Genomic DNA, 19,319 nt, shown 5'->3' with positions numbered 1-19,319 from the left:
GAGACATGAACCAATTCTAGTGATGAATTAACCATATATAAGTACTAGGGGCTGGCTTATAATGTATTCATTGCAGTCTGAGAATGGTTTGCCAAAGTCCTGGTTAGTAAAAGCAAGCAGCTAGAAGCCAAAGCAAAATAGCTATGTTCCTAGCATTCCAGTAGAATGGGTTAATCCCAGTTTAGATTTAGACTATGCAGTGCAGTAATTTTCTAACATGGCTTTAGCAACAGGTCATTTTTTTTTTTTTCCACAGTTGAAGCTAAACAAGAATCTTAAAAAAAAAAAAAAATACACACCAGCCTAGAGGTCCTTACTCTCTTCTGGTTCTCTTGCATGTCTGAGCTTTCCGTGCAGGAGGCTGGCTACCTAAGACAGTGTTTTAGAGGAGAGTTTATCCTGCGGAGGATAGAAGATGTGGCTTACTTTTTCAAAATAAATGTGTTTCTTGCCTCCTGAAGGTGTTTAAACTTAAACACACACACACACACACACACACACACACACACACATGCATACCTTGTATCTTAAAGGTCTTTCTTCCTACCTAGTATATAAACATAGTCCCATGAAGAGATAAAATAGCATTGGGAAAATAAACAACTTCAAAAGTACTGTTTTCCAGAGAGATACAATGAATTCTTTAAATAATGACCATGACAAACATCTTAATTTATACTGCCTTATTCTAATAAGTGATTTAAATATTTATTATACAAATATAGGCCTAAGTACTAAACTAGTGAAAACAGAAAATCAAAACCAAGGGAACTTGATGAGAAAACGAGGCACAAGTTGTATCTACTGTCTACATTATTTCTGAGAAAAAAAAAAAAAATCTCCTAAATGTCTTATTTTCTTTCCTTCTGTATTTCTTTTGGGTCTTTGACCTTTCTTTAAAATAATTGACCAGAACACTATAGAAAATAGAAGTCAAACCTCAGACCACTTTGTTACATCGTTTTGAAACTTTTCTGAAATGAGATTTTAAATTATTTGTAGATTTTTATTAACTTACCCATTTGACCAAGTTGGCGTTAGAGTTCATGGGTTTCTGTGGGGTTTGTGGCTGGGTTGAAGTCTTCAGAAGCCAGTACCATTTTAACATCGGTACTTTAAAGCTTTTGGCCTATAAGTGATGGCTTTTAAAGTACCATGGGAACATTGGCATAAGTTGATATGACATTGTTCTTACAGTGGGAAAGATTGGTTAATATGTACTTTTATATGTGGAAGAAAATACTATGACGATACAATTATCATGAAACTGTTGGAAATTAAAAATACTTTGGTAGCAAGTATTTTGCAGTTACTGATATTTCTTCTTAAATTGCAACACAAGGAAGCAGTTCTTAATTTGCAGCATGGGAATCTGCTGGTGCAGTGTTGTACATAGGCCATTTCTTGACTACTGTTAATATACAATTGTATGTTTGCTATTTGCTGAACAGCCTAGGCAGTAAAATGAGTAACAAATTCAGATTTTAGATTGTTTTCCTCATCTTATCCTTTATCAGGTTGTATTCCAGATTCCCAAAAAGGGACCGCTGTGGGTAGATCCTTTTCTCTCAGCTGGCGTAGCCATCCAGATGTGAATGAGCCAATGAGATTCCGAAGTGCTACCACATCTGGAGCACCAGGAGTTGAGAAGGCAAGAAATATTGTTCGCCAGAAAGCAACTGGTAAATATTTGTTTAAATATCACTAAACAAATCTAATGGCTATTTAAATGAATTTATAGGAATAAACATTTTAAAGTTCTCAGAATTTAAATATTAGATGTTTTAATAAATGAAATCTGTATCTTTTCAAGTTTCAGTTCTGGGTACTTCTCAAGTCACAGGTTTTACTATTTCTTTTTAAAGTCTCTACTGTGAAAAGGGAGCTTGATAAATACACCTTCACCCTCAGTGATGTCATTGCTAGGCAGTGCTCCTTTAGGAGTCTTGTGATAACTGGTTCTAGCGAAGAAAAGGAGGGTGACACTTGGTTTTAGGAACAAATGAAGACATTCTCATTTTTGACTTCTTTGAAGACTTTGAGCTCCCATGCCTGTGGATGCTGCTGTTACAGCCTATTTGAACTGCCACTGTTACTTCCCATGCCTGTGGATGCTGCTATTATAGCCTATTTAAACTACCACTTTTACGTGATGGAGAGCCCACCAATGACCAGACAGCTTTGTTGCATTTTACTATGGCAAGGGCCAAATCTAAAAGGGAAGCTGATATTCAAGATGAAGACAAGAAGGTTCTCTCCTCTCTTTGTGCTCTGATTTAGGACTGAAACAACCTTATCTCAGTTCTAATAATTTCTCTCATCAGCAGTACCATACAATTAGAGTTGATAATCAACAGCTTTAGAAAAATATAAATAAGATCGTCAGGCCATAAAACAAATATTTGTTAAGTTTAACATATTTTGTTCATTGCTTGTTAAAAGCCTAATATAGATGGTTTAGCATCCTGTTGATGGTTTCATCTAGGTGTATTGTTCCTCATTCTTTATGCCTGAGCATTTACTGGCAATTCTCATTTTAATTATCGGCACCACCTTTTCTGTTAGTTTTTCTTCATTCTGTCTCCCAAAAAGAGACAGTTTCAAAAAACATTCAGTACTGAGGACGCCCACTGACTTCCGTTCTCAGTTCAACTCCTACGGTCTTCCTTGCCATCACTGGATCTTTCAGTGAAAGAGATGAGAAGCATGTGGCAAAGGCAATGTCCTCCCAAGCTGTGCAGACTTACGCTGCCTTCACCACCCTTGAATTCCAAGTATAAGCACTAATCCAAAAACACAGCATTTTATTCATACATGATGATCAGCATCAAGTACATGCACGTCTCATATGACACTAAAAATCTTAATTTCCACCAGATGTTATAAACCAACTATATAGTTAGAAGCATCAGCATGCTTTAGAAAACACTCAGAAAAGGCAGGCTATGTTTAAAAATGTTCTCAAGCATTTGAAGGGCCATGTGACATTGGACAAACCTTTTTCAAAGGTTTTGTAAAGATATTTGTGGAATATGTACTTTAAAACTCTAAGGTTGGCTTTTAGAATTAACTAAATTTTAAAAGCCTAGAACTGTTTTATTTTTGAAAGACAGTGAAGTCCATCAATTGCACAAGTCTAATATCTTTATGCTTTATATATACACATCTATGTGTGTGTATATATGCATTTCTTATTGTATTTTATATCTTTTAAAATGCTTAATGTTGTGAATCAGTTGTTACCTATTAATGGCCATTGAAGATTTTTTTATACTTTGCGGTTTAATAAGACTGTTTAATAATACACATGGGTAATTTTACTTAGTTTTATTTTCCTACTTTTTAACAAAGCCCAGAGTGTTTTCCCTGTAGTTTGAGTGTGTAGAAGGAGTTTCTGTGAGAGCAGAAGTTCACTGAAACAGTTCTCACTGTTCTTAGGAGGAGTTAGCAGTTAGCAGTAATTATTATGGGATAGACACTCAAAAGTAGCTTTGTTTCTCTAATTTCATTAAGAGCAGTTTAAAATATTCACATAATGATTCACCCCACAGATTTTCAGTTAGGTAAAGATGCTGTCACTGATGGTGACACCAGAGAAGTCAGTGTAACTGAAGTGGCCTGGCATGGAAAGATAACTCTGGCCCTGAATGTCAATGATGGTGAAAATTCAGATTTCTAAACTCTCAAAGTGATCCAAGTGAGTCTTAATTGCCACATAAAACAGCCAGTATTTTTACTATTTTTAAATTTCATGGTGGTCCATTTTGGAAAAATGCACAATCATTTGTTTTATAAAAGGAAAGCTCTTTAAACAGTGCTCAAATAAAATCTTGGCCATATACTGAGATAAACAAATCTTTTACACTTGGACATTTATGTGGTCACTGCCCTTTACATATTATCTCTCCCTCCCTCCCTCCCTCCCTCCCTCCCTCCCTCCCTCCCCCCCCCCTCTCACACACACACACACACACACACACACACACACACACACACACACACGAGTTATGTAATAATTTCATTGCTGGAAATGCTGATAGCAAGGCATAGGGAAAGGGACAATAAAGTAGAAAGTTTGTTTCAGTTTCTGCAAATGTGCCACCCTTGTGTATAGTTTTTTCATGTATACTTAGCAGAGGTACATAAAAAAAAACAACAGAGCAAATAATCCTTTGTATTTTGATTTTAAGGATAGCACTGACTTTGAAACATGTTCTCTTTCTGTATTTGTTTTATTAAATGTTTATTTAACCAACAATGTGTGAGAAACAAAAGTTGATACTGAGAAACCTTGTTCTTACTAAATGTGAAATACAATATAAAAAGATAGTTTTCATGGATATCTAATAAAATATCTGATTCATATATTCATGAACTTCTGGGACATTTAGTTCACTAAGTGGTTAGCTTTTAAATACAGTCAGCTCTCAGTAGTTCAATTTCTGAATTATTTATTACTTAATAGAAAATGTTTTGTATTGGACTACATTTTCCTTTTCTCACTGTGGTCTTTGTATGTGTATTCTTTAGGAAGAGATAATAATGTGCTAATAATGTAATAATGGGCTGTGCTTGAGCAAGCAGCCCAGACATCCTTCAGGTCCACTCTGACACACAGCAGCAAAAGAAAGGGTAATGCCTGGAGCATTCCCAAATGAAACAAGTTTTTTTGTGTGGAGTGACCATTCTAAGACGTCAGTGCTCGACTGAAAGTTGGCTGTATTTAGAGACTGTGATTAAGTACTCTGATTTTATTGACTTCTTTCAAAACTTAAAATGGCTTCCTTTAAATGTTAAAGGAATTGCAGCACCATAAGAACTTAGAAGTGATGAAAGGTCTCGCTGTGCTCTGATGTAATGTTGCTTTATCTCTCCTGGAAGCTAAGCGAAGCCAGTCTATCAGCAACTGTGTCCACCTCTCTGAGGCTTTGCCTGCCACTAAAAGCGTCCCGCTCCTCCTCCATACCGTGAGCGCTCTCTTCCCTGGTCTCTCTTACTCTTCTTGCTCTCACAGGCTGTCAGGTACTGTAATGCTGTCTTGTGTGTCCATCTGTGTCCCCAGGCTTCTGTCTCCTGCCCCAACTCTCCAGGTCACATTCAGGAGGCTGTCGGTTTCACTTGTGTTAAATTTCAAAGAATACTGGTGGTTGTTTTTGTGTAGTTCATGGTTAGTAGCAACTAGGCAGTAAAAAATTCTATAATCTTCCTGGTTATCAGATTCATGCTGATAATTGAGGTTTTAGTTAAAACAAACAAGAAAAAAGCTAAATAATTCTAATTTTCAAAACATTTTTATTCTTAGACTTCACGCAGTTGAAACTGAAATTAGTTCATTTGTGTTTTTTTTTTTTCTCATGATATTATAGTACTAGCACAGTAAGGTGAATCTAGTTAATAATAATCCACTGTGTGTCTTGACATAGCCAGGGTAGGGTGTTTGGAATGAACTTGTTAAATAAATGGTGAGAGTGATAGATACACTAGTTATCCTGGTCTGATGGCACATTGCCCACACTGTCCTTGCATCAAGATGCTACACTGTGTACTAATACCGTGTGTAATTACCTTATGCCAGTTATAAAGGGAGGAGGATATTGCAGTACCAAAAGTGAGTTTTCTCTTGTTTTTCCTAGTCACTCTTAAAAGGAATTTACTTTCTGTAGTGAATAATTATATCTACAAAGAGATTTTTTTTTAGTCATTTTAAGATGAATGAGAGCTTAGTTAATAGAGAAAAATTTTACTATTCCTTTTACATTTTGAGTTCTGACACATAGATTAGGATTCTTTAAATATTGGAGATAGCCTAATTACGGTTTCTGTCGCACAAACACTAAAGTGCTATTGTAGTTTGGCAAAGCAAAATCAAAGCGTAAGTAAAATACCATGAGGAAGAGTTAGTTGTAACTGAGAGTGGGGGCGATTGTGTTGCTTTAGTGAACACTGAGTGTTAAGACAGTAGATGGCATTGGAAAGGGGCCACCACCAGTTAAGTTGCTGCTTGAATAGTAAATGAGTGAGGATTAGATTTTCCTGAAAATGCACTTCTTAGAGATAATTAATGAGGTCTTTAAACAAATTTGCTATATATTTGACTGATTGACACCAGAAAGAAATCTTTTAATGTGAAAAGTTTTATTTTACAGTCTATTTTATTTCCACACTGTTTCACTTAGGTTTTCTCACTAGATTTTCTGGAATATGTTCTCAGAAAAATACCTTCCTATTCATAGCTTCATTTTTAAAAGTTTTGCTCTTATCCAGGCTTGTATTTTGAATTACTTAGATACTTGGTCCTTATGTGTGTGTACATGGCTCCTGCAGAAGCTGAGCGGTTTACCGTAATAACTGTCGACCAGGATGATTGGCAGCATCTGGAGCCGTTTTTGGTTGTCACAGTAAGATGGTGCTGTTGGCATCTAGTGGGTGCTGGCATCTAGAGATGCTGCTGAATACTCTGCTGATGTATTCAGAAGATGGTCAAGCCTCAAGTATGCAAATATGGCAACGCCTATGGCGCTGTCAAATGGAGCAAGCTGGACCAGGTCTGGGTTTCCCTGTCTTTACCATCTTTACTCCTGGTTTTTATAGCAGGGTGACTGAAGACACACTGATGAAGCTGCCATTTCATCTGACAGCTACAGTAATGAGTGCCTTCTCAGTCTAACTCAGTCTGACTGTCCTTTATTAGTTAGAATGCCACCGTTGTCTTTTGTGACTGCCCTGTCGGTAGACTAGGCCAAGGGAAGTGTGTACCAGCCCTAGGAGTATATATTCTTCCTGGTTGGCGATTTTCAGCCTTGAGTTTGGGTTCTAATGTACATCTGAGTGGATGGGCATCTCCTGCTAAACGGTGACTAAGTATCAAGCAGGCTCTTTAAATTTTCCTTTCTGGCCACAAGTTGAGTATTTTGTTTGTTTGTTTTTCCTTTTGTTTTACGGTTTCAGTGCTTGCTAATTTTGTTTTTATTGATGGCAGTAGTCCTTGTTTTGGTTTCTAGTCTGTGAGTTGTCAACTCGCCCAAATTGTAATAATAAAAGCATTGGCAGTGGATTTGGAGGTACAGGAAGCAGTGGTGTTTGAATTTGGGGAGAGTCAAAATCATCCATTTCCATTAATCTGAGTAGCTGCATTGAGAGAAAAACATGCACCTGGGAAGTGGGTGTGCCAGCTGGGTTGTCCTCTTTCTTTTTCTTGAGAACAGTCCTTCTCAGCTGTCAATGTTGACTGCTTGCTGTGTTGGGACATTTATCAGTCTGTAGCACTTTCATGCTATGCAAGAGTAGATTTTTCTTTTTCTTTTGGGAGTGTTGTAGTGGTTATAACTAGCAGATTGACTTACCTTACTTATCTTACCTTGGGGACCTAAGGGCAGGTCTTGCTTAGCTGCTTCTGTGTCTTGTTCATATGTGCCATGGAAGTGCTTCTTGTTATGACCTGGACTGATTTACCCTCAGTAAGCGTGACCTTGTGGACATCCAAGGTGTTAAATGGATAGCATCTTCTGAGCTTTTAGAAGATCAAGTTGGCATCTATGATTGTGTTTTTATAACTAGGGCCTTACACTCTAATTTTGCTTGTGTAGCCTTGTATGGGGAATAAATGGAACATAGTATCTTTCTTATTGGAGACAGAGCCTTGCTGCATTTAATAAGATGGAATAAGGAAGTCTGCAATTAAAGAGTGAATAAAAAGTAGACAGACATCTGGAGAAAATAGAAGTTAACTGAAGAGCTTACACATTTAGTTCAGTCATGCTGACTCTTAGTGGGGGTAAGAGAAAGAAATCCTTATGATCATTTTGCTGATGTTTTCAATGGAGCTTTAGAAAGTAGTGGGTTAGTAATGGTGTTGAGTAACTACATGCACTCTCAAGAGACAGGAAAGTTAGTGCTTCTAAATTGGGTATTATTAGACTTCACAAAGGATAAATTAACTTAGAATCTGAGGCAGAATTCAGCTCTTCAAAGTGATTCAAACAGAAATTGTGTGACATTCAAAACAGGATGTATCGAATCTGAGATTTATTGCACAATTGTTATGTAACTCAGATGTTATTTTTCTGTTTGACGGGCAACCCTGTGTCTTTACATTTTATATCAGTGTTAAAATCGTTTTCATTAGTTACAAAAGAGCGACTCAACATGAACAGGAGCAACCTTAGCCCAGTGCTTTCTTCAACAACGTGCCAGCAGAGGGAGCCCAAGAGCCGTTAGGAAGGGAAGGTGTTCAAGTGTCACTCTCTTACCCATTTGTGTAGAGCCGTTAGGAAGGGAAGGTGTTCAAGTGTCATTCTCTTACCCATTGTGTATTTGAATACGGACAGTGTGGCACACACACAAGTCCATGAAGTGTACACCTTCAAAACTACAAATCAAATTTATATTATGACATAAGAATAATTGAAAATTCCTTTTTACACATTTTCTCAATTGACAGTCAACTCCAAGAGTAGGCCCTAACAGAACAGTAAGGTATGTGGCTGTCTCTCATTCTTCCATCCCTGCCATTTCCGGTTCTTTCTACAGGCTTGGACTTTCTCCACCTGAGAAGTCCCTCTTAACAGTTTTGCAAAATCAAAGCCTTAAAAGATGCATTAGGCCCGCCTGTTGGGAAGGCAGACAGCTGGTGGTAGCAGGCTCCTCATCCTCCGTCTGCTGTGTTGAGGACCAGTGGGGACACTCTAATTTGGAAGCCATGGTGCTGTGGCTGTGCCGCATCCCGCCAGATGGCGATCTTCTTTATCTTTAGAAAGACGCTGCCAGTGTTGGCTCAGCTTTTATTTACTTCTGCTCAGAACCCAGAAACTGGCGTCCACCAGTGTTTGGCACCAGGCTTCAGGGGGAAAAAAAACCCACTCTTCCCTCTGTCCACAAAAATGGGCACTGCCAATTATTTTTCAGATAGTTAGGAAGCTCTTGGGCTCCCTCTACTGATACAGGAGTGGCAAATACAGTATCTTCATTTCGCCATCTCGTAAAATTAGAATAAGAAGGTGATTGGAAGGGCTGGTCCGTAGTGTTGAGGGACCTGGTGCTAGAGAGTCTAGCAAACCTATGGAAAGGGCCTGGTCTTTGCTCTGGGATGTATAGGTAGATTAAAAATGTGCACCTATGCCGTGTGTCCTCTATGGAGAAATGAACAGTTCTTTGCTGCCCAAGAGAAGCACTAGGCAAAGATGGCCTGGGGAAGATGAGACTGTCTCTCCATGCTGTCTTGGCCTGTCATCTCTCTGTGCTCAGGTTCCCAGTAGCATTCAGCTTTAAATTGTGGTCTAAGACGATGGAACTTCAATTCATAGTTAACACTCACACAAAGCTCATGTTTGAGCCTTGTAATTGTACTAGTATAGCGGAAAACAAGAATTTTCATTTAGGTAGAAAAAGCAGAGCAGCAACCCTTTGTGGAAATCCCATATATTAAACTCAGAATCATCTTGTGTAGGCACATCTCCTTAGCTACAGGGATCCTTACTATGGTTTATGTCCAGATGGGAGGACTTCATTGGCAATGAATCTCCATTTCAGATGAGGAACCAATGACATAGCCAGTTTAGATAATATAGACTGAGTTTTGAGAACTCTCTTTTTAAAAGTAGTAAAACTTTCACTGATTAATTTTTTATTTTTGGAAAATATGGTGACATGGGCATGGGGATATGGAATTTTTTGACAGCATCAGTGAGTTTGGAGTCCAGTGTGGAACATGCATAGCAAGATGCATAGTTGTAGTGCTTTGTGCAGCATGGGGATGAGGGACAGGGGACAGGGCTGAGATTCGCAGAGGGGAGTGAGGAGCAGGAGGAAGAGAGCAGAAGGAGCCAGAAGGATCAGTATTGTTGAGACTAAATTTAGAGAGTGGGAGCTCTTGCATGATGACTGGGGTGGACTTGTGAGGTAAGGTTGAGAAAGGCCAGGTAAACTGATGGCAGACACAGTTACATCTTCATTTCAGTGGTGCCTCTCTGGCAGCCATGCAGAGAATAGTAAAAAGAAGGAGACAGTGACTAGTTAGCAGGCTCTTCTGATGACCCAGGCAGAAGATACTGCAGTCCTGAGACTACGAGTCTAGAGGGAGCGGGTAGAGTGCTGTGGCTGGTCCTAAAAGATTAAAATGAGCTGGCATTTAGAAATGAGCTGGGAGAGAACCCATTCTCCAGGGCAATAGAGGCTGTAAAATATTAGCAAAATTATCTGGTGGTGAGTGCTCATCTTTGGTTTTCCATTTTATACCATGTGGATCATTTTTGTGCTTAGTGACTAGTTCAGCTTTGCACTTGGTAGTATGAGGATTGAATAGCACTTTATTTTGCACAGTTGTACATTATCTGTTAGAAGGAGTAGTACAGTTAGAATTCTTGTTTCTTTTCCTCTTAATTTAATGTTGGGGGGTACCACCTATGCTCTCTTCAAGTATTATTTATCTATCTCGGCATTTCCTACATGGCTGAGTCTTTCCTCCCTGCTAGGAAATTTGAAATAACTCAGAGTTATCGACCATTTTTGTGGTTTTCTTCACTTGCCCCTTTCTTTCACCTGGGAAACAAAAGGCCAATTGGAACTTAAGAAAAACATATTGTGTAGTGGAATGTTAGTGTTAATAAATACAGGAAGTTTGATGATGTTCATGCAGATTACCTTTTTTTTTTTTAAGTTTAACTTTAGTTTATGTTCATTGGTGTGAGGGTGTCAGATCCCCTGGAACTGGAGTTATAGACAGTTGTGAGCTGCCATGTGGGTGCTGAGAAGCTGGGAATTGAACCCAGGTCCTTTGGAAGAGCAGCCAGTGCTCTTGACTGCTGAGCCATCTCTTCAGCCCCCATGTAGATTATCTTACTGCAGTCTGGTTTCTAAAAAAAGAAAATCTGAAACTTAATGTTTTTTAAGTGTGAATTTTTTTTTTAAATCCCCAACCACAGTCCTGTTTGTTTTGTGTTAATGCTTTCAGAAGTGGAGGAATTCCAGCAGGCAGAAAGTACACCTGCAGCTGACACTGATTATCTTGTGGTGGGACAGCAGCAGGTCCCCCGGAGCAGCAGCACCTCTGACATCACTGAGCCTTTGTGCTCAGATTCTTCTCAAGGTAAGTGGAATCTTGAGTTGTTTATTTGTTTGATTGATTGATTCATTTTGAGACAGCATTTCTCTTTTTTTCCCTGGCAAGCTTGGAACTTTGTTGACCAAGCTGGCCTCGAACTCACAAGTTTCCTCCTACCTCTCAAGTAAGTATAAGGATTAATTACCCTGGGGCTGGCTGAGTCCTTAGTTATTTAGTACAAAGCCATAGATTTGGGCTTGGGATGGGGGTAAGCTGCAGGTAGTGTTAATTACTATATTTATTCTAAATATCTGTTTCAAAGAAGGGGGTGTTACGTGTGTATGTATGTTGTTAGTGTGGGTGTGTGCGTATGTGCATATATCTGGAGGCCAGAGGTTGACGTGAGCTATCTTTCCTTGATGACTTTCAACCTATTTATGTGTTTATTTATTTTGAAGCAGAGGTTTTCCTGATCTGCAAGCTTACCAGTGAGCTCTAAGGAGGCTCTTGTTTCCCTCTGCCCTGCCCCAGGTTACAGCCTCTTGCTGCCTGGTGCAGCTTTTTATTTTGTATGGTGTCTGGGGATCTGAACTCAGGACCTTGTGCTTGCACAGCAGGCACTTTACCATTGAGCCATCTCCCCAGCCCAGGTATTTACTTTTTAATTTGACCCCAAGAATGTGACCTCTGGAAGTGAAACTTTTTTGCTATTGAATATATTTATCTAATACATACACATCTGTAGTCCTCACGTTTAGCATGACTGGGAACTAGAGAGGAGTCTGAAGTGACTGGAGGAGGAGGGACAGAGAATGTTCCCAAAGTGAAGAAGCTTAGCAGGTCAGAAGGCAGTGAGGGTCAGGCCCTGGGAAGAGCTGGAGGACTGAAATGGGAATGAAAGCTGACCAGCTGTGGGAGAGTTTATTAGCAGCCTGCAGACTTCACTGAGGTTGAAAAGAACCTTTTCAGAGCATGCATCAGGTTTGTCTAGCTTTCAGCAGCAGCAGGGTGTGGAAGGTGAGGAGGGACTCAGCTGCTACGATAGAGAAAAAAACACACTTCAGTGTGTACAGTGTCAGTAAATGTCCTGGCTTTTTAGTTCCATGTCACTGGAGTCACCTTAGATCCGTGAGTCAGCCAGAAAACAACCTGCCTTGTTTGTCAACAGGTTAGCCTGTGTCTTCTACTATCAGGGTCAGCAAACGAGGAGGGAAGCGTTTTCTTAGAAGCCCCCTTGAAATAAGAAAGTATAGCAAATATCTGAAAATTTTCTATTCCTTAAAGGCGTTTGTGTGGATTATGGTATATACTTTGTGGTAGAATATTTGCCTAGCATCCAGGAGGCCCTGGATTTAATACATAGGACTATCAGGAGAAAAAAAGAAAAAAAAAATCTCTTAAATATTTGGGAAAATTTACCAGTTGCTTGGAGTTTTCCTATAAGAAAGTTTTCAAATCCTTTCAAATTTTAACAAACTTCTCCTGAGAGAAAAAAAGCTCCAGTGACCCAGTGCACGGTCCAGTGTGCTTCCTTCCTCAAGAGCTCAGAGAGCATTGCTTGTTTGTTAAGAAAAAGGGTTTCTATTAGCCCAGGCTGGCCCAGAACTTGCAGTCCACTCCTTAGTCTCTGGGTGCTGGCTTACTGACATGTACCACTACACCTGGCCAAGAGGAGATTTTTTTTTTTTTTTTGGTTTTTCGAGACAGGGTTTCTCTGTGTAGCTTTGCGCCTTTCCTGGAACTCACTTGGTAGCCCAGGCTGGCCTCGAACTCACAGAGATCCGCCTGGCTCTGCCTCCCGAGTGCTGGGATTAAAGGCGTGCGCCACCCCCGCCCGGCCCAAGAGGAGATTTTTAAGTACTCTGCCTACAAGAGTGTGCGCGGTAGTACATATGCTGCTTAAGATGATTTATGTATGTAGCTTTTAAAACAGCATGTTATATAAGATAAACATGCGTTATTTGCCAAGTATAAAATTTAAATTAAAGGACTGTAATACTACTTTGATTTTCTTAATTTGGCTTTGATGTTTTTCTAGAAACTGGTTCTATTTGTTAATTTCTTTCAATTTTATTGGCTCCAGATTATTCTTCAGATGCTCTTATGAGCTTTTCTTAAATCTTTGCAGGCTCTGTGGTGGTATCCCCTTTGAAATCATTGAACCTGTTTCTGCTTTCTCGTGCTGGTCTTTATGTTCAGGCGACAGAGCTGTCCTCTTCTTCCTGCCCTGTTACTTCACAGGCCAACCCAGGCAGACCTTTTGTCAGATGCTATCCCCAAGCCCATCTCCCCAGAGTGATGAGTCGTATGCCCCTGTCCAGCATAGTGCCATTAAAGCGGGCCTGTGAGCCGCAGTGAACAGTGCTCCATTTGCTCCGACTGAAGCATAGTGCAGTAAACAGGCCTGTCAGCCGCAGTGAACAGTGTTCCATTTGCTCCAACTGAAGCTCTCTACGGGCTGTAGGCCAGGTCTCTGTGTAGATCGGACCTGTAGATGATGCCTGTGCAGGCCCATAATTCATGTATGTATCCTATGACATTTGGATACAATAGTCTGTCTATCTGTTTCTACCTCTGCCCGCCTGCCTGCCTGCTTGTCCCCTATTTTACCTTCTGAAACATTCATTTTATCATTTTTTACCCCCCTCTAGGTCAAAATTCACCAAATTTGAGCTCTTCAGATTTCAAGTCTGTTCAAGAGAGTAAAGGACACGTGAAGCGGGAACATGAAGGAATAACAGTAAGATTTCCAAGAGAAAACTGCTCTGTTGTTAGCATAAATTGTACCATGATAATGAATCTATTGATGATAGTTTTCATTTTTTTCCACTTAGATTGCTTATAGATCGAAATAATCTAGAAGTCACTTAAGGTTGTGCTTGCTTTCTGTATAAAATACAGTAATTCTACAAAAATGGGGTGGGGGGGTTAGCATGATGTAGAATTTACAGCTGGTCCTATGTTGTATAGTACACTTTGAGCAGGTATACTTGCCTGTAAAACCTTCCTTTCAGATTCGCTACCTGACCCAGTTTTCCTAATTAAGCTCTGGTGTGGTTTTTATTTTGTAAAGTAGGTATTTATTTAAAAAACATATTAAATATAAAGAGGAAATGGACTATAATTCGTTCTTTCAGATAACCTCTTTTGTATTTTAAAACTTAGTGTATATTTATAAAAAATACAAATACAGAACAGAAGGGACCCGGGCCTGCTCTCCCTGAAGAGAGCAGAGTTGAGGTCCTGTGTGTTGGTGTTTAAGAAAGACGTGTGCCAGCTTGTCTGTATGGATCTCACTTTTCGAAGTGAAGCAGATCCAGATGAACCCAACCCATTCCTGACCACGGGCCAGAACAGTTCTGGTTCTGTTGCTTTGGCTACCAGTTCTGTTTTGTTTTCTAGTCCCTTCCTTTTGCGCCCCTTCACAGTGCTGTGGTGTTGGCTGCTTCCTCTATCATCCACATGTGTGTGCCTCCAAGCAATGTATTACATAGTTTCTAAAGTTTCTAAAGTATTCTGTAGGTTCATTTAGTTGTATGTTTGTAGAATACCCACATGGTATTATGCAGTACTTAATTCATTTGAGTTTTTCCTGCTTTATGATATTCCATTATGAATATATCCCTTATTTTTCCATTCTTCTGTTGATAGGCATTCTTTCTAATATTTTAGTTTTCTGAAAGATGTAGCTGTGTACCTTCTTAGACTTTTCTCAAGATCTCCATGTTCAAATGTTTCTGTGTGACTGTCCAGCAGTAAAATTAATAAATTATACAATCAAGAGAATGCTCCTTCCCCAAATGCTTATACCCCTTTTATATCTACCAGCAATACAAAGAGTTCTCACCATCACTTTGTGTTGTCAGACTTCTGAAATTTTTTCAGGTCAGCTACATGGAAATGGGATATCATCTTATTTGAATTTCTTATATTACTAATAAAGTTCAAAATTTTCATGTTGATTGGCTGTTTATATTTCATCTGTGAAATGCCAGTCAGTGGCTTGTCATTTACTTTTTTTCTTTTACTTGTATTAGTTCTCTGTATAGTCTGAATAGTGACCTATAAACTATATCTTGCTAGAAGATGCAGGTTGCCTCTTGATTTTTTCATTATTTTTCTTTTTTTTTTTTTTTTTTTTTAAGGTATGAGTGCTCTATCTGCATGTATGTCTACATGCCACCAGAGGCATCACATCACATTATAGATGGTTGTGAGCCACCATGTGGTTGCTGGTAATTGAACTCCGGACCTCTGGAAGAGCATCCAGTGCTCTTAACCACTGAGCCATCTCTCCAACCCGCTTCCTGATTTTTTAATCCTTTGTGTTAACATAAGGGCCAGTGTTTACTGGTGCTCAGAGAATTCTGTAGTATATTAACTAGGAAGGTTTTGAGCAGCCCTTTGGAAGTCTGGGTAGAGTCTATACTTTTCCTGCCTAAACATTCATGGGGAGCTCAGGCCTCCTGGAGACTTGTGGGACTGTGTGTACACTTGACTAGAGAAGCATATAGAACTTCGAAATAAACCATTTACACAGGATTGACTTGGCATCCCTTCTTGGTGTGTCCATTCAGCTGGGTCAGTTGACCAAGCAGAAAATATGAATTGGAGTTTCAGATCTTGAGAAACATATAACTTAATTATACTAGCTTGTGATCACATCCTTCAACAGGAAAACATCAGTCAGTGTTTTGTTACTATTATTGCTTCTTTTATTTAAAAATAGGCTAGGAACTTAAGAGTCTGGTAAAAGTTTCAACTTTCCGGTAATGAAAGCAGCATTTCTTTTTGTCTGAAGATCTTGGTTCGAAGGAGCAGCAGTCCTGCTGAGCTGGATCTAAAGGATGATTTACAGCAGACACAAGGAAGATGCAGGGAGAGACAGAAGAGTAAGTTCCAGGGCCTGCTTTAGTTTCTTCTTTTCTGGGTGGAGTGCTTATCTTGTCAGTAGGGAAGAGGTGGTTGTGGAGAATATTTTTGATCCAGGAACTTAGCAATGATGTAGTTAATCCCATTAGTAAAACAGTTCAGTCAGTTATCTATACCCAAGAGGCTTGTCTCTCCATCCCTGGGCCTTTCTTCAGGCTAGAGGAGCAAGGGGGATTTAGGGGAGCAGATAGACCCATAAGGAAAAGCTACCTTTCCCACAAAGCCCCCACAGGGAAGAAATGCAAAACTTCAAAGGTACATTGAACTCAACTCGGGCAAGTGGGTGAAGATAAATCCCACTGGAATCCTGAGACGTTATCTTAGGCTACGAAGCCTGGGCCCTGTGCTCTGTTCGCCTGTACTTAGAGGCCAGGTCTCCTCCTTGTCAGTGTAGCTGAGTGGCAGCCTCCGCACACCCAGGCTGGCCCTCAATGGTGCGTAATGCAGCTCTTCCCATGCACTGCCTCTCTGTTGCCTGTAGCTCTGTGGAGGATGTGCTGTGAGACCTAACAGATGGATCGTCTGCTTATTAAGACAACTTTTGCAAATGGAAAGAGGACAGCAGTAGAGACAGTGCAGCTGAGGACTGTCAGCAGTGTTAGGAAGTAGAACTGTCTAGGCAAGCGGGTCTGCTGTCAGGCGGTGGAACAGTCTAGCTTGTCTTGTGCCCAATTAAATAAATATCTACATAAGTCTTAAAATCTCTGCATAATTACATTGTGACAAATTAAAACTTCTAATGTTTAAAGGAGAAAATTTCCAGTCCTGCAGATCTGTGGTAGTAGGACACCTCATTCCAGAATCTGCCAGAATGATTCAGCCTGGGTTTAAGTTTGAACATTGGGTTTGCAATAACAGAGTAAATTTGCAATGCTGTGAAATCAGTTACTACCATATTCCTCCTGTTTCTCTGTCTCCTCATGTTGTGGGTCGATCTTAATGGGAACTAGGACTTGGTGTAACTTTGTGGCACATAGAATAATTGAGCAAAGACACTGATCGGAATGCTACTTTATGAAGCCTTTTAATTCCCTGAACTTGGAAGATTTATTTTTGTTATGCAAGTGTCCATCAGGGACATTACTGCATGCCAACCAAGTTCTTCAGGTTCTGCCCAAGCCCCTGAGCAAAGCCTGTCAGCCGTGCAAGTGTTGTTTCTTACGTGGAGATAATTTTGAACCTTATCTTCATCTACTGCAGTCTCAAACTTTGGTTGCTCTGTGTGCCAGGTGACAGCACTGGTAGTGACACAGCTGTGGGCTCCAGCAATGAGGCAGAGCTGCCCATGGGCCCGTGGCAGACCTGTGACGAGGACCCAGAACTCAGCACTCCCACAGATGCTGTGCCTGACTCTGATGCCCGCCACTGGTTACAACTGAGTCCTACTGATGCTTCAAACTTGACAGGTAATTTGTGTGAGGAGGATTACTGCCACAAACAGGAGGTCCCAGAGTTCCCTGCTCTGGACACTTGAACCCTTTAGTGCAGTGCAATGGAGATGCCACTTTCAACCACATTGGATTTGCAGCTCCAGTCACTTGCCCACAATTGCTCATAAAATCTTAGAGTCTTGGATGGAATGAGTTTTGGAATCAGGCAGATGTGGGAGGAAGTCTGCTATGCTCATGACCATTATCTCCTATGCTAAGAAGTGATGGTATCCATACCAAGGCCTTTGGAGACAGAAAATAATATGATTTTAGCTTATATGTACCACACAGGTAGAACAAGGGGATTGGCTGTCTTATTATTTAATTTTTAATTATAAAATATTTGATACACACTGTAAAATTGTGACATATATGTGGGATAATGGGTCATATTAATAAAATGGACAACAGTGGCCTGCTGCTACCCAATTTAATGTCTAGAAGAGTACCTGTCAGTGAGGTTCCAGAAACTCTGCTCAAACCTGTTATCTTCTTCTTCCAGCAGCCTGTAATGCTAGCCCCATTTAAAAATATATAATAATAATTCCTGTAACTGTAATGTCAGTATTTATATGAATATGATCTTGACTTACTTTTCCTGAATAAAGAAGTTATTAATTGAAAAACAAAAGCAAAAACTGAGTGTAGCTGTTCAAGCCTCTAACTCCAGCATTTTGGGCAGAGACAGGCGGATTCTGGGAACTCACTGGCCAGCCAGTCTAGCAGAAAAGGCAGGCTTTCAATTCAACAAAAGGCTCAGTTTTAAAGGACTAAAGTAGAGATTGGTAGAAGACATCCAGCTTCTGGCGTCTTCATGCATGCACTAAACACCTGTACTCCCACACATATACATGCACCACCCCTGTCACATATGTACATAAATAAATGATCTAATAATTCCCTCTGGGTATGGAGGCATACACTGTAGTCCCAGCATTTAGGAGTTGAGGCAGGAAGCACATAGGAAATAAAAGCCCCCTTTAAATGCCAAAAATTACTCAAAAGTAAAATTAAAGGCTAAAGTTTTATTTTAAATAATTTTTTTTTTGAGACAGGGTTTCTCTGTGTAGCTTTGTGCCTTTCCTGGAACTCACTTGGTAGCCCAGGCTGGCCTTGAACTCACAGAGATCCACCTAGCTCTGCCTCCCGAGTGCTGGGATTAAAGGCATGCCCCACCACCGCCTGGCTTAAATAATTTTTTTAATCAAGCAAACTTTAATTTTCATTGTGATATAAAACCTATGTTAACTAAAGTGTCTGTTATTTTTGGAAATCCTTTGTATTATAACATTAAAATGTACAATTAGCATAAATGGTATTGATTAAATTCTGTCAATACTATGAACTTATATAGGATTTAAGAATTCTAATTTTGTATGGCAAGCAGGCTAAATCTCTTCATTTCTGTTTGTGAGATCCATAGAAATCATACCACCCCACTAGGAAATACTAATAAGTGCCTGAGGTGGGACTGGCCTCCAAATGCTGTACTGTCTCTACCCTCCCCACTGAATTATGGCTAAAATAACAGTTGCAAAGCCCTTTGAACTACTGGAGAATTGTTAATGCATTTATGAAATAAATAGCTTGTTTAGGTCCAATATATAAGAGATCTCACCATGATGGTATTATAGATCTAGTGCTGAATCTGACTTGAATGTTCTTAAAGATGAACCAGATGTAATTATTTTTATTGCAAGGAAAGAAAATTGGATAAGTGCTTCTTTTGTTTGTCCTTGGGGAAGATTAGTTTGATCCTGTTTCAGAGTGTGCATCTGACTGCTTAGTTTGGTGAGCTGTGTAACTCTGTATGATGCACCATGTTGCCATGAGCTCCTCCAGATACTTTGTTCTTTGAAATACTAACGTGGAGAATCAGTACACATAGTTCAAGAGTTCATCCTGTCAGCAGCGGAAAG

The 19,319-nt window shown here is 39.8% G+C and overlaps 1 protein-coding gene across 6 annotated transcripts in view; it reads left to right on the top strand.

The window, feature by feature from the left end:
* Positions 1-19,319, top strand: part of Ralgapa2 (Ral GTPase activating protein catalytic subunit alpha 2) — a 286,655-nt gene that overhangs the window by 98,446 nt on the left and 168,890 nt on the right. For 3 of the 6 annotated variants that reach the window (XR_013050813.1, XM_016002990.3, XM_076570785.1), the window contains exons 16-20: positions 1,518-1,682; positions 10,949-11,083; positions 13,690-13,778; positions 15,840-15,930; positions 17,200-17,376. Coding sequence is in view for 3 of the 6 variants with exons in the window: in XM_016002990.3 (XP_015858476.2) it covers positions 1,518-1,682; positions 10,949-11,083; positions 13,690-13,778; positions 15,840-15,930; positions 17,200-17,376 (657 nt within the window). In the remaining 3 variants the exon portion in view is untranslated. Of the gene's footprint in view, positions 1-1,517; positions 1,683-4,881; positions 5,023-10,948; positions 11,084-13,689; positions 13,779-15,820; positions 15,931-17,199; positions 17,377-19,319 lie in introns of those variants that run through there. The other 3 variants (XR_013050812.1, XM_006984478.4, XR_013050814.1) reach the window with 2 other exon arrangements.

Source organism: Peromyscus maniculatus, chromosome 4 (genome assembly GCF_049852395.1).
Source record: "Peromyscus maniculatus bairdii isolate BWxNUB_F1_BW_parent chromosome 4, HU_Pman_BW_mat_3.1, whole genome shotgun sequence".
In the NCBI taxonomy this organism is placed as follows: domain Eukaryota; kingdom Metazoa; phylum Chordata; class Mammalia; order Rodentia; family Cricetidae; genus Peromyscus; species Peromyscus maniculatus.
This window is presented reverse-complemented; position numbering and strand designations above follow the sequence as displayed.